This window comes from Vanessa atalanta, chromosome 30, assembly GCF_905147765.1.
Source record: "Vanessa atalanta chromosome 30, ilVanAtal1.2, whole genome shotgun sequence".
Taxonomy (NCBI): Eukaryota; Metazoa; Arthropoda; class Insecta; order Lepidoptera; family Nymphalidae; genus Vanessa; species Vanessa atalanta.
In genome coordinates this window covers 3244944-3261269 of record NC_061900.1, presented here as the reverse complement: position 1 = coordinate 3261269, position 16326 = coordinate 3244944, and the positions used below count along the sequence as shown (strand labels likewise).

At 33.5% G+C, this 16326-nt stretch overlaps 1 protein-coding gene across 1 annotated transcript; it reads left to right on the top strand.

Annotated features, from left to right (window-relative positions):
* Window positions 1-8333: 8333 nt before the first annotated feature.
* On the top strand, window positions 8334-15814 carry LOC125075242 (zinc finger protein 808-like). Its single transcript, XM_047686940.1, has 9 exons — window positions 8334-8498; window positions 8610-8720; window positions 9702-10232; window positions 11045-11259; window positions 12818-12922; window positions 13908-14114; window positions 14638-14749; window positions 15038-15139; window positions 15610-15814. Exons 1-9 carry the CDS (start codon window positions 8388-8390, stop codon window positions 15760-15762), a joined length of 1647 nt encoding a protein of 548 aa, XP_047542896.1. The 5' UTR covers window positions 8334-8387; the 3' UTR covers window positions 15763-15814.
* Window positions 15815-16326: the final 512 nt, after the last annotated feature.

Below are 16326 nucleotides of genomic sequence, written 5' to 3'. Positions count from 1 at the left end.
CTATCTATAACGTATATATACATAACTTCAAAATAAACTTTAAGCAACATTTTACAAGATTTAATTTAAAAGTAAAATAATTTTAAGGTAAAGCTATCACCGATTTCGAATGTAGATTCTACCAAAAATACTACGAAACTGTCTATAGTCATCATATACCTCGTAAATCCAACCAATAAAATTCGAGCTTTTTATCGTATATGCAGTGGCGTAGCTAGGTGGGTAAGGGCCCCGGTGCATAGAAAAAGAATTATGCCCTTGCCCCCTCTTCAACGTAATAATTGGCCTTCAAAATTATAGAGAGTAATAAGAATGGGATACAGGATACAGTGAGTTGAACATATCATTAGTAAGTTAAATCCATACTTCATCTCTATTCAAAGCTCTTTTCATAGCTTAGGTTAGAGGGCCCCCAGAGCTCAGGGGCCCTGGTGTACTGCACCACCTGGCCCTACGATAGCTACGCCACTGGTTGTATGTAAATAAAGTATTACAATTAAATGTATAAATATCTTGCCTATAGCCGAAATGGCCCAGTGGTTAGAACGAGTGCATCTTAACCGATGATTTCGGGGTCAAACCTAGGCAGGCACCACAAAATTTTCATGTGCTTAATTTGTGTTTATAATTCATCTCGTGCTCGGTGGTTAAGGAAAACATCGTGAGGAGACCTGCATGTGTCTAATTTCAACGAAATTCAGCCCATGTGTATTCCACCAACTCCCACATTGGAGCAGCGTGGTGGTATGACATTAATACTATTTTTGTACTGCAGAAGAGGGCTATTCGTGCAATTTATAACCTGGGCCCAAAAGATTCGTTAAGAGGTAAATTTAAAGAAATTAAAATAATGACTGTCGCTTCTCAATTTGTTTTTGATAATGTTATGTATGTACGCAAAAACATAAATGATTTTCCCAGAAATTGTGACGTACATTCTATTAACACTAGGAACAAGAATAAACTTGTTACTCCAAGTACCCGATTACACAGAGTTAGTAACTCTTTTTTGGGGCAATATATACGTTTTTACAACAGGATCCCAGAAAACGTTCAAAATTATTCAATTATAAAATTCAAAAGAGTCGTTAAAGAGCGTTTTTGTGCTAAAGGATATTACAACACTAATTTTTAGTTGACTGCACACCTTGGGAATGAAATGATCGCCTCCAGGCTGTTTCAAATAACTAAAATTGTACATGGAAAAAGGTAAAAAAAAAAATATATATATATATATATATCCCGCTGAGTTTCTTTCGCCGATTCTTCTCAGGTCCGAGGTGCTAAATTCCGAACCGGTGGTAGATTTTTGACAATCAATAAGCAAGTGTAAACACTTCTATATTGAATAAAGATTTTTGACTTTGACTTTGACTTTGTATATGCTCCAAACCGTCTCCTCAAAGGTAGAGGAGGCCTTAGCCCGGCAGTAGCTGCTAAAGTAAATGTAATATCCTGCCTAGAAATCAAAAAATAAGTCCACGCTTCTCATCATTAATATAATCTTATTGAGTATATTAATATGATTATATAAAATAATTGTATTGAGTAATATACCGTTTTTGATTTATGACATGAGATTTAAAATTTTCAATAGGCCAAGTTAAAAAATAGACGATAGACATCATCGTCAATGTGCCGCTAACTATGTATCTAAAATATGTCTCCTTTTCTATAACCCTGACAATACTGATGTAATATTTGTGAAGATCGGTTGAGAATTTGTTGCGTGAAAGAGTAATTTTTTTTTTTATGGCTTAGTTTGGCGGACGAGCACATGGGTCACGTGATGGCAAGTGGTCACTACCGCCCATATACAATAGCGCTGTAAGACATATTAAACATTCCTTACATCGCCAATGCATCAATTCTACCGCCAAACAGCAGTACTTAGTATTGCTGTGTTCCGGTTTTGAAGGGTGAGTGAGCCAGTGTAACTACAGGCACAAGGGACGTAACATCTTAGTTCCCAAGGTTGGTGGCGCAATGGTGATGTAAGGAATGGTTAATATTTCTTACAGCGCCATTGTCTATGGGCGGTGGTGACCACTTACCATCAGGTGGTCCATTTGCTCGTCCACCTACCGATATCATAAAAAAAAAAAACCTCGTGAACTAAGCTGTTATGGTCCTTGTGTTTGTTGTACACTGGCTCACTCACGTTTTAAGCCAGAACAAAACAATACTGAGTGCTGTTATTTGGTGGTCGAATATCTTAAGAGTGGGTGGTACCTACCCAGAGGGGCTTGCACAAAGCTCTGCCACCAAGACTTTAACAAGTCAATTTTTTCAAATCTGAACTTTGATATCGACCCTCTTTACTATCCTGTTTTTATTGCCGATCCCAATAAATGTCGCCTAGCTATTGGTAAGACATGCTAGGAGTAGGTGTTATAGCTTTGGCGGGTATACAGCACCCCTAGCCAAAGATTAATAAGTTACAAAATAATAAAAAAATTGAATCATTAATCGAACACTTATAAAAGAAGAAAGGATTTTATTATGACAGAAGTAAAAAAAAAAAGAAATTCAACTGATATAACGTGCGGCATAAAACTTTTTAAATAATTTTATTAAAAGAACGGATTGTTATCTGTCGACAATTAAGAAAATTTACAGTAAATATAAATACCAACTGCTTATTTATAAAACTTTATTCGAAAATATATTAAAAAAAAAATAACGATACAATTGACATTTATAAGTCAAGCGCTGAAAGCGCTGTTAATACTCGTCACGGAGGTGTGTAGTCTCAGAGGCTTGTCTTCGACGTCAAACATAAAGAAACGACGACGAAAAAAAAGTTGAAATATTTTAAACGTAAAACTGATTTGCTTACGAAACACGTAGCGATATCCACATGTGTACATTGTTTAATGTATTTAATTCCTATTGTATGTTGTATAAATATAAATAAATGCAAGTAATTAATTTTATTAAATATGAAAAAAGTTAGGAAGTTTTGGCTCACGTGGAAGTTAAATATATTTACAGATTAATTTAAATTATTACGTTAATTTAAGACCTCGTACATTTCTAATTCGACTTTCGTGCGCTAAAACCACTAGAATCTAAAATGTTCACAAAGATCATTCTCGAACAGACTACGTAGAACTGTTTATGCGAAAAACGGTCTTCTCTTAGGTCTACTCCAGCCATTTTAAAGGTTTGACCTAGTGCGTTATTAATTGTGACAAAGCGGATTTCCATACTAAACTATGTACGAAATGTCAATCTCTATTTCCCCCCTTAGGCTAGAATATCCAGAGACGCTTAAATACGTATGTATCTACTCATTTTTATTCAGTAGCCTGAAAATAATGTTTCAAGCTTCTAACGTCAAAAATGACGGAATTCCATACAAAGTTTCAACCGCTATTTCCCCTTAGTGATAAAAATGCCAAAATTCCTGCCTTAGTGGGTGTCTACTCAATAAAACGACGCTACTCACCAAATTTCATGGTCCTAACTTTAATAGTTTACGCTCGGCGATGATGAATCAGTCACTCAGGACATATTATTTTATAAGTATAGATTTCAAGCGTAACTTTTTATACGAAAATCATAGTTAGGCCTAGCACGAGTAGCACGAGTAATATTAACTGTAGTTTTTTTTTTTCTTATAATTTTTAATATAAGTATTTTCTTATAAATCGAATGACATATTTTTCGTTAATCTGTGACGGAAATGAAGTCTTATCGATATATATATTTTGGCGCCATTAAAATCAGCTGTGTTAGGCTCAAGGTTACTAATTTTTTAGACAATGGCGCTAAAAGAAATTAGATTTAAGTACTCGTATTTACTTAATTTAAAAATTTTAATAGATAAAATTATTCACATCAAATTATTTAATTTACTTATTTATCTCCTTAAGTTAACATCGCGACAAGCTTTTATCATTATCTTGATTAACATTACATAGTATAAAACAAAGTAGCTTACCGCTGTCTGTCCTTATGTAAGCTTAGATCTTTAAAATTACACACCGGATTTTGATGCGGTTATTTTTAATAGATTGATTCAAGAGGAAGGTTTATATGTATAATACATGCACAATATAGTAGAGAAACACTGATAATTTTAGAGTTTTCTAAACTGATGTCATGTAATTTCAATTAATATTTTCGAAGATATTACAGATTTAAAATTTCAGGGTTATAGCGGTTTCTATTGTCTAATGTCGAAAAAGCTGTGAACGTTGTACGACATCCTGTAATATATTTGAAGCCGGAGCGGGTCGCGAGTATCACATAAATTATGTCAAATGTGAAATGGCGAAATAAGTTAACAATAAAAGTTTTTGTGTAAAGGTTTTTTTTTTTTTCTTTTTAGCGCATTTAAATAAAAGCTTGTTTTTGAAATGGTTTTTTTACGTTAAATTTATTTTACTACTAACCAGAGACAATGGGATGTTGATATAGACAATTTTACTAAGCTTATATATTCCTAACAGAATTTTACTAATATTATATATGTAAGTAACAGTGAATTGAATATTTAAATATCTGTCTGTGTAGACGTCTGTCTCGGGCCAGTATGTTCAAGCGACGTGACGCCCCCCCAAAATACGAACGAGGTACTGCTAGTTTTTAGGGGTTCCGTATCCAAATGGCAAAAAAACGGAACCTTATAGATTCGTCATGTCTGTCTGTCTGTCCGTCCGTATGTTACAGCCACTTTTTTCCGAAACTATAAGATTTATACTGTTGAAACTTGGTGAGTAGATGTATTCTGTGAACCGCATTAAGATTTTTAAACAAATATGAAAAAAAAAACAATAAATTTTGAGGGTTCCCCATACAAAGTTTTTCATCAAACCCATACGTGTGGGCTCTTTGGATAGGTCTTCAAAAATGATATTGAGTTTTCTAGTATCATTTTTTTCTAAGCTGAATAGTTTGCGCAAGAGACACCTGCAAAGTGGTAAAATGTGTCCCCCTCCCTGTAACTTCTAAAATTAAAAAAAATATATGGTGTACATTACCATAGAAACTTCCACCCAAAATTAGTTTGAACGAGATCTAGGAAGTAGTTTTTTTTAATACGCCATAAATCGTAAGCCGCAATTTACCTTTCTTTCAAAAGTTACAACGAACTACAAGAACTTTTTAAGTACTTTTATATTATGTGCTGCTACGGAACTCTTCATAGGCGAGTCCGACTCGCACTTGGCCGCTTTTTTTTAATGAGTTTTTTGGTTCAGTTGTCGCCGGTGGATCGAACATAAACCGCTTCATGAGAGCACTGATAATAGCGATCATCCAGCGAAAAATACGTCTGTTGGGTCAGCTGGTTAAAGTATTCATAAATTTTCGAATATCTGCTCGGAATATTCGTATATCAGTGATTTCTTCCGGCTCAATTATTTTAAGCGAAACACGAACTACAAGATTCATACGTAATATAAAACGTCGCATAATTGCTTAATGAACATTTTAGGTGTTCCTTACATAAAAATTGTTGGGAAAAAAACTACGTCAAATTAAGGGTCCTTAAAGAACTTTGACGATCTCCGTGTTCGAGTAGTGTGTACACCGGTTTTCATGGGCCGAGTCGATATAGAAAAAGTTCATTAATCAAATCAAAATATACTTTATTAAAGTAGGCTTTTACAAGCACTTTTGAATCGTCATTTAACAAACTATTTAAAGTAAAGCTAAAGTATAGCTAAAACTAAGTTTGGGATATAGATTTTACCGAGAAGAACCGGCAAGAAACTCATTAGTTAGTCTTTTTCAACATCTAAAAATACAGTCATGTTAGTTAAATACGATTATACATGTATGTTATGTCTCCTGCCTGGAAGTCAACAAGCGTTAACTCCACGCTTTTTTATCATCTGTATAATCTTGTATCGAATAATATAAGGCATATGCCTTCTTTACCGACGTATTTTTTACAAATGGCTTGAATGTAGTTAGTTTTCTAAGTTGTCTTGGGTCTGGGTGTTTGTGGTACCGTCGTTACTTCTGATTTTCGATAACACAAGTGATTTAGCTACTTACATTGGGATCAGAGTAATGTATGTGATTTTGTCCAATATTTATTTATTTAAAGATGGCCGAGATTGTCCTATATGAAGGTTTCTTAGCCAGGCAACTATCACTGAATTTCCATGTGCTTAATTTGTATTTATAATTCGTGCTTGGTGAAAGACAACATCGTAAGGAAACATGCACGCGTCTAATTTCAATGAAATTCTCTCACTAGGGTGTCATCCAATTGGACCAAAATTTGCTCAAAACGTTCTTCTAATTGAGAGGAGACCTTAGTCTAGTGGGGGGAATATTAAGTTACTGATACCTTTTACTAGTAAATCGCATGAAGCATGTAAATCATTGACTTGTATGTGTACTAATAGACGCGCTGTTCGGTACTGAGATTGATATTTTTTATAGTTGTAATGGAATAAGCGTTTTTCGTCCATCTCATCTGATGGAATGTGTAGATGAAGACGAAGGTGATACACGCCGATCCAAAAGAAACCTGTCACTCTACTCTTAAAGGCTGCAGAGTTCAACTCGTCAGGAAAAATGGACCCAGGCAGGTCGTTCCAAATTTTAGCGACTCTCACCAAAAACAAGAGAAAACAAGCCAACAAGAGCGATTGTTGAAAGCAGTGATTTACTTTTATTCTTATTGATTTGGTAATTTTTAAAGTTTCGTACCCAAAGGGAGCATATTACTAAAACTCCGTTGTCTGTCTATCCGTCACCAATCTGTATCTCATGAACCGTGATAGTTAGACGCTTGTCGTTTTTGTAGATGAAGTATTTCTGTTGCCGCTATAACAAGAAATACTAGAAACAGAATAAAATGAATGTTCAAGTGGGACTCCATTACAACAGACATAATTTTTTTACTGTCTTTTATAGATAATGGTACGGAACCCTTCGTCCGCTAGTTCGACTCGTAGTTGGCCGTTTTATATTTTGTTTTTGAAGTCATAAAACGACATCTTTATTTACATGTGCGCTTTATTACATAACTTTTTTTTTAAATAATTATTTATGGTTTGTAACAGATGTTTTCCTACAACGAATGTTAATCATTAGTGTTTATCTAGATTTGAACCGGTGACCTTTGTTCGAGATCCACGTGCGCGATTCACTTCATATGACGGTATGTCTTACATCTTATCACTATTATACCGCTTGCTACAAAAAAAATATATATATAAAAAAAATTACGAAAATTAACAAAAATATCAATTCGAAAAAAAAAACTTCTTATATGAATCTTCTTTTGGTGCGTTATGAAAAACATATGAGGGCGACTACACGATGAAGTTGCTCGTTAAACCGCCAATTAAATGTCAAGTGTTGAAATAGACAACTTCACGCCTTACTTATTTGACAATGTGTATTTTATTACAAATTTAAATTAAGAATATTTACAATAATTATGTATTTAAGAATTTAAATTTCGTCTTTTTCGGTACTTTAATAAAGCAAATGTCTTAATTAGTGTTGCTTAGTGTGTCGATAGTGGACTATCGATAGTATCGATAGCTCTCCATGATCAATAGTATCGATAGTATTGCAAAAACGATTACTTTCAACCTAAACTATCGATAGTATCAATAGTATCGCTGCTACCAATAGTATTGCTTACAGAGAGCTAATATTAATCAAAACGATACTATTGATAGTACTATCGATATCCTTAATTGTTTTCGAGGTCAACTATCGATTGTCAAACTATCGATGGTTCTGGATAATTAATCATTTTGAATATCCAAATTGGTAACATTGCCATTTGTTGAAAACTTTGGCTGTATTGGCTTGCGAATGATTAATAGTACCAATATTAAGCTTTAACAAATTTAAGGAAATACAAACTAGCACTATATCTACCTAAATATTATGTTAGGTCAATTAAAATAGGCGATTAGACCAATCAGTAATCAACACACTACTTTTCTTCACATACCCTTTGATTTCTACAGATAATATTTATATTTTCATTTATTAGTTTGTGATAAATTAATAATTTTTATTGAAATACTGTTTAATTTATAAAAATAACTTTCAAAGCCGTAAGGAATGTTTTTAATTTACGATTTCATAATACACTGTATAAAACTGTATAACCGTATCGACTTAAAATGAAATGAATTGATTATAATTTTATAAAATTGTTTATTTTTATGACTGTATTTAAAATATTTTATAAAATAGGTACTCAAGTTCATGTAAAAAACGGCGAAAAGTTTTGTTGAATGCAGCGAAGCTGTGATTGTGAAAGATTTTTTGATCTGGCAGCACTGTGGTTAAAGTTATTGTTTATATTTAGTCAATGTCAAACAGTAAAATAAAATCTTGAAAACAAAAGATTCAACTCAATTATAATAGTATATTTACTACAGTGTTTCAGTTAAAACATGAATGTAGATCTAAACGTATGTCAAACGTGTTTAAGTCGCGACCGCCTTTTGTACCCACTGAAAAATTTTGAACTTTGTCTTAGCGATATGAATATCCCCATTAATATTGTGAGTAAATAAAAAATTAACTTTTGTTTTAAAAAATATAAAAAAGAGCATCTCAAATTAAACTTGTTTGTCAATAATTTAAAAAGAAAAGTTATTATTTTTATCTTTTAGTACGAGTACAACGCCGGTGTTTGCTGGGAATGCAAAGCTGTTTTAATGAAGTTCGCTAAGTTTAAGCTACAAGTAATAGAAGCGCAGAAGTTAATAACATCTAATACAGAGGTAAAATAAAAAACTAAAAATGTATACACGAATATCATGATCTGCGGCTTGAAAATTATTTTTAACTTAACGTATTTTTAAAAAAGACCTGTGTGCTACGGCTACGTTACTGTTTTCCTGTAAAGAAAGGGCTCCTTGGAGTTCAAGCTTGCTTCACAATGTTTCATTGCTCAATGTAGAATTTTAAATGGAAATCAAATGACATAGATCACAACAGACTGATTAACAGCAATGAATAACTTTCTGAAACAAAAATTTATTTTTCGAAGATTATATTTAGATAAATGATTAATTAATAAAATTATATATATTACAATATAATTCTCTCCTAGAAGAATTATACCTACCTTAGTTGTATATAAATCATTACAATATACAATAAATCTAATGTACTGAAATTTTAGATATTTTTTCATTTACTGGCTAAAATATCTTCATGATTTACTCGGTGGGAGGGCTTCGTGTTATGTGGTTATTGTAGGTTCTACCCATCACCACATATTCTACTGCCAAACAGCAACAATTGTGCGTAATTCTAATGTTATGGTTTATCTTATTCGTTTTATTAATTATTATTTATTATATAATAGATAAAAAATGTATTATACTTCCTTATTTTTACTTATGTTCATTTTCTTATGTTAATTTATATTTTCAATACATACTAAGTAATATGATAATGCACGGTGAGACTACCTGTAAGTAGTAGAACTTTTGCCTTGATAATTTTCTAATTTTTTATTTTGGATGTAATATTGTATCTACTGTTGGTTCTCCTAATGAAAATAAAATAAAATTAGTAACCTACGGTTCCAATTTGAAGGCTGAGTAAGCCAGTGTAAAGTAACAGAGGATATAACATTTTAGTGAATAAGTTTAGTATATTTGCATTCCAATTATAATATTATGGGTGGTGATTACTACTTAATAGACCAGCTGGACTACCTATCTAAAATTAAAATAAATTCTATTTTTTTCCAGAAGAATACTTTAAGTACCCTACAAAGGACTACAAAATGTTCATATGACTGCATTTATAATTATGAAACAAACATTGATTCCAATACAGACATAAAAATTAAATCCATTAAAGAAGAAATTCTAGAAAATTCCGATAATATTAACAGAAATATCGAATCGGAAGACAAAAAAGACTATAATGAATTGAAATACAAAGATAACGATAACTGTGATAAAATAAATTACACTAATATTCATTTATTAAGCACGAATAAATCAAAAATTAATTTAAGCAAAGATTTAGATAATAAAAATAAAAAATGTCATACAAAATCTAAACACAAATCGACAAAACTTTTATCAATAGATAGTAAGAAAATAAGAGATAAAATTGAGACGATAACATTCACAGAGGATGAAATGATAAAGAATAGAGAACATAAGAGAAATCAACCGAATTACAAGAAGATACCGTACAAATGTGATTATTGCGTTCTTGGTTTCACGAGGAAGGAGACTTACATTTTACACAACAAGAAAAAACATGATGAGGTATTTTGTCTATTATTTAACTAGTTTTGATTCTGTTTGGCCAGTGGTGTTGGTCTACTTCTTCAGATCCTAAGAACAGGGTTTTAATTTTTTTTTATGATATTGGTAAGTGGACGAGCAAATTGGCCACCTGATGGTAAATGGTCACCACCGCCCATAGACTATAGAGCTGTAAAAAATATTAATCATACCTTACATTGCCAATGCACCACCTGCCTGAAGTTACACTGGCTCATTCACGCTTCAAAATGGTACACAACAACAATGGGTACTGCTGTTTGACGGTAGAATATCTGATGAGTAGCACAAAGCCCTACCACCAATTAACAGAGGGTTTGAACTTTTGGCCAATAAAGTGTTTCTAAATTAAATTCTTCTTGAAAGCACATATATCCTATGGTGATGTGCATGCTTAAACTCTTTCCAGTGGTCAGATTTTCCACTACAATTTTTAGAGAGTGTGAGTGTTTTTAGAAACAGCTGTGTGTGTGTGTTTGCCAGTTTGTTTCTGCCTTGAAAAAATCAAATCTTTATTCTGCGTAATATTTTAATCAAAATTATTGTCTAATTTAATTGTTTTACAAAGAGTATTTAATCCAGCATCCTAACACACTCCTTTGCCAACTCACCATTGACCAGTACGCATGACGACTAAATCACCATCCTAGAGCTAGATACGGCAGCAGCTCTGAGCAACAAATGAGTGATGCTCCTATAAGAAACCACAGCATGACAACATCACAGAGCAGATTTGCACATAGCTGTGGAACTGATTGCAAATACACACCAAAAAATAATAATCATTGTTTCAGTCCATCGGCCCTCACGCATGTGACGTTTGTTCAGTGCGTTTCGCAACCACAAATTCCCTTGTAAGCCACCGTCAAAGACATTACACCTTATACAAGTGTGTGCTGTGCAAATATGAAGCTACGCTGCTCAAAGCGGCCGTCAACCACTGTGTTATAAAGCATGATAAGGATGAACAGGGACTTATACACTGTGCGCAGTGCTCTGTGACAGTTGAGTGAGTATATTTTATATAAAAAATGTATCCAGCGAAAATAGATTATTAACCAAAATTGTCCAGTGGTTTGAGTGCTTGCATAAGTTCCTAACTTATGATTGCGGGTTCAAACCCAGTCACACACTGGATACTTCATGAACTGGATTTGAATTTATAATTCTTTTTTTTTTATTATTTAATTTACAGCGTTCTATATTTTATATTTTTATTAAACAGCAGAAATCAGCAGATTTTCGCTGGACTTCAAGCTTATCGTCTTCATGGTAGACGTGGCCCACACTGATTATTTTTTTTTAACTTTAAAGTAATATATACATAATCTATAATAAATAATTATATACAAGTAATTGTTTTAATTATTTTTTTTACAATCCAGCGGGCCCTGCTCTGCGCTTGTGTATATAATTCATCATGTGCTTGGTGAAGGAAAACATAGTAAGGAAATCTATATGTCGGAGAAGCAGGATGCCGAACAGTTGGGTTCGGGGATTGATCCGACATTTGGAAGACTATGACGTGCAATGGAGATATTCACAAAATAAAACGTATTTAATATCGTCTGATCACTGTATTAATTGATTCAATAATCGCACACCACAAATATCAAAGGATTACAATGATTCATCTCGATTAAGAGCGAATGGGTTTGCAAGCAGCCATCGCATTCGAGTCGCCTGTCAAAACATAACGACTCGCGTTGCCATGACACTTACAACTCCATTCGGGGTGACCCACTCTTAAAAGTAAATTAGCCATCAAACATTATTGCCAACTACTCGATTTATTAATTATCCAAATCAACAACTAAAGTAAGCACGCTCCGATATATATATAGTATGTGTCTAATTTCAATGAAATTCTGCCACATGTAACCACCATCCGCATTGGAGCGTTCTGATGGAACAAGCTCCAAACGTTCCTCACAGAGAGAGTTACTTTAAAGATGATAAAACAAAATTCACCACCTGCCTGATGTCGAGTGTTCACTGTCCATAGATATTGGTACTGATGTAATAATGATTGCCGACCTCCGTGGTCGAGTAGTGTGTACACCGGTTTTCATGGTTACACTCCGAGGTTCCGGGTTCAATTCCCGGCCGAGTCTAAGTAGAAAAAGTTCATTAGTTTTCTGTTGTCTTGGGTCTGGGTGTTTGTGGTGCCGTCGTTACTTCTGATTTTCCATAACACAAGTGCTTCAGCTACTTACATTGGGATCAGAGTAATGTATGTGATGTTGTCCAATATTTATTTAAACTTAATGATAATTCCTTATATTCTTAACTGACCTATCTTGGGTACTAAGTTATATGTATCTTGTGTCTACACACACAGTTACACTGCCACACACACATTCAAACTAATACTATTAACAAAAATGTTTGGTGTTTGCTTCCTACCTAGACAGTCTTGTATCCCTTACAGTAAAAGTGTTTTAAATGTTAGTTAAACTAATGCTGTCTCCTTCTTCCAAACCTCAAAAAAACAGTAACAGAAAGAGATGAATAAGTGTTTAAGAGTATCTGCTATGTTTTAAAGTGATATAATTTTATTATTACAGGACAGCCGATGACTTAGCAGCGCATATGAACACAAATCACATGTTAAAATGCAATCAGTGCGGAGAGAAGTTTAAAGGGAAACATACCCTAAGGACGCATTATATGTGAGTTCAAATCGTTTGATCCTATTTTGTTATGTAGCACGATTGATAAAAATAGTAACTGCTGAGTTTCTTGCAGGTTCTACTCTGTAGAATCTACATTCCGGACCGGTGGTAGCTTCAATTAATATAGTTTGTTAAATGACAGTTCAAAAGTGCTCGTAAAAGCTTACTTGAATAAATTATATTTTGATTTTGTTTAATAATAATCTAAGTATAAAAATTAACCCTCATTCTAGCCTTATGAACCCGGCTAGTAAATTAATATTATTAGATTTGATTTGATAAATTCTTTTTTTTTTATTCTGGCTTTTATTTGTGCCAAGAGGGCACAGACTTCGCCAATGTCACGTGCGATGGAGATTGAACGGTACGGTCGAGATGACAGGCTTAATTCAATTTTATGGGAGGGTGAACCACTTCGTTACGTAACGCGTTACGGCGGCAGTCTGTCAGACTTCCTCTTCTTTTGCACATCCTTATTTATAATTCTTGAATATGTATAATGTACAGTCAGAGTAAGAAAACCTTTGTCAGTTTTCAAATTCATTCCTTTATCAAGTCGTGAACTCTTAGTACATTTTGAAACTAAAGCATTAAACGGAAAACTGCACATACAATTAAACTAACATAGTATGATAACTGGGTTCAAAATAGTGTACATTGCGACGCATTATGTCATACTCAATCGGTAAAGATTATCGCTCATACTGAGCACACGAAAATAGACCTTAAGGTATATATTTTATAATCAATAAAAGATTTTATTAATAAATAACCTTTCCTTAGTTTAGTCAATTAAATTAACATAGTCTCGCTTAATAATATATGTCTGTCTTTGAAATTGCTCAACAATGAAATCGCAATTATGAAAGTAACTAAATACCTCCCCTTGTCAAATTTAATAGTGTTGCCAGACTATTTTTTTTTAATTTTTTTTTTTTTTTATAACTGGTATCACCGAATTTATTTTTTTAAATCATTCCAGACGTATCCATTCATCGAATCGTGCGTTTACATGCGATGTTTGTACGAAAACGTTCAAGACGAAGTCTCGCCTCGAATCTCACATCACTTCTCACAACAACACTCTCGCTAAGAAGTTAGCATATTGCTCTATATGCAAAGTGCAATATAAAAATATCTACGTTTATAGAAACCACTTGAAGAACAGCGCGAATCATTCCGAGAGACTGTGAGTATATACATATATATAATTGGACCGTGTTGTGCGTGATTTTTCCGACCAGTGTTGCCAGACTTTGAAAGCACAGCATGATTTTGTTTTCTCGTGAATAAAATTAAGGGTAATTTTCACATCGGAAGGAGGAAAGAATTTAAGTAATATTTTTAGTAATAGTTTATCTGTTACTAGTTGTCGCCCGCGGCTTCGCTCGTTTAAGGGGGTTGGTTGTCATGTGTTGGGCAAAAATGTAGCCTATGAGTTCAAGTTTGCTTCATACCGAATTTCATCAAATAGGGTTCATTGGTTTGGCAGTGAAAGAGCGACAGACAGACAGACAGACAGAGTTACTTTAACATTTATAATATTAGTATAGATTTGAGCTACAAAATATGTTTACAAATTTCCATAGCCTATAAAATAAACTATTTGTTTTATTTATGATTTTAATGCGTCGGAATATTTATTTGATTATTTAACCTATTTTAAAGTCGTACCGTATGTTTTGAGTTTTTAAAGCGGTATTTTTTTTCAGTTACCACTGCGAAGACTGTAACAAGAGGTTCGCGTCGAAAGTGTACTGGCAAAAACACTGTGACTTCTACCACTTACAAAAGTCTGCGTTTAAATGTGATTTGTGTAATAAGGTAATACTAGAAATATCTCTACATAGTTTGAGATGAAGGCGTTATATGTATTTTTATTTATATACATAATGTTCCTTACTGAACGACCACCACAGCTGATGGTGGCACAACTGCTCATAACCTTACATATGTATTCCTTACACTGACTCACTCACAAACATACACATTTGGTGGTACAAGTTTATTTAAAACAACTGCCCCCCCCCCCCTCCACACGCAGGTGGAAAATAGAAATAGTATAGGAGATGTTCGTCTGAATTATTCCGATCATTTTCAATTTTGTTTCAGCTCTTCATGTCTGATTGGCGTTTGAAGAACCACAAACAGAAGCACCACGGGCTCAGTCGGTCTAGAGATCATATATGTAATATATGCGGAAAGAAATTCTATGTAAGTATAAATATCCTTATGTATATACTGTAGGTGGTGCCTTCTATCTTGCGAAAAATAGCGCCTTATTCCCAATTATAGAATTTAATTTTCAATTCGACGACCTCCGTGGTCGAGTAGTGTGTACACCGGTCTTCATGGGTACGCCAATCCGAGGTCCCGGGTTCAATCCCAGTTTTCTATGTTGCCTTGGATCTGGGTGTTTGTGGTAGCGTCGTTACTTCTGATTTTCCATAACACAAGTGCTTTAGCTACTTACATTAGGATCAGAGTAATGTATGTGATGTAGTCCAATACTTATTTATTTAATTTTTTCTTAATGACGATAATGAAACTCATTCACGTCATTGAATATTAATTGATGGAGGAAAAATATGGCATTAAACTTTTCGTCTTTGCCTACTCATATATGGATTAAAAAAAATGTTATCGCGTCGACATTTAAGTGTTAATTATTATTATTATTTTAGACGCTTTCAACGCTCCGCGGGCACCAGTTGACACATTCAGAAGAACGGACCTACATGTGTGAAGACTGCGGTGACACATTCAAACAAAGACCCGCCCTGTATACACACACGAAACTCGTCCATAGAGGCGTTAAACGGATAAAACAAAATTAATAAAATAATATATCACTCGGTTTTTTTTTTTATTTTGATACTAGCAACACCTGGAAGACGTTTTGCTTAATGTACCAACTGTGGATTATTGGTGTACAGGGATTTTTTTTTTCAGGGAATATTGAAAATTTACCTTCACTGCGAATAGTTCAGCATTTAAAATATGTTGATTTAAAAGGTAACGCAGGACGACAGATGTTTCTTACACTAACAATGATAAACAGTTATAATACCATTAATATATCGTATTCATAAATATATCCTTAAAATTTTTTTTAGTAATTAAACTGAAACTGAAACTTTAGTATATATACCCGAAACATTTATCTAAATAACACTCATTTTCATTCATTCATCCATTGCATTCCATAATACTGCTCTACAAATCAGTCGTTTTATTGTACTGCCACGCACCTCCCAAGTCGCCCACAAACCTTTAAATGTACCACATGCTTACACGTTATTAATTTACAAAAAATTATACAATGTGTGTGTTTGTGTAAATAAACTTTAAAACTTTCTATAGACAAAATAAGAATTAAAAACACTTACATATGTGCCTTT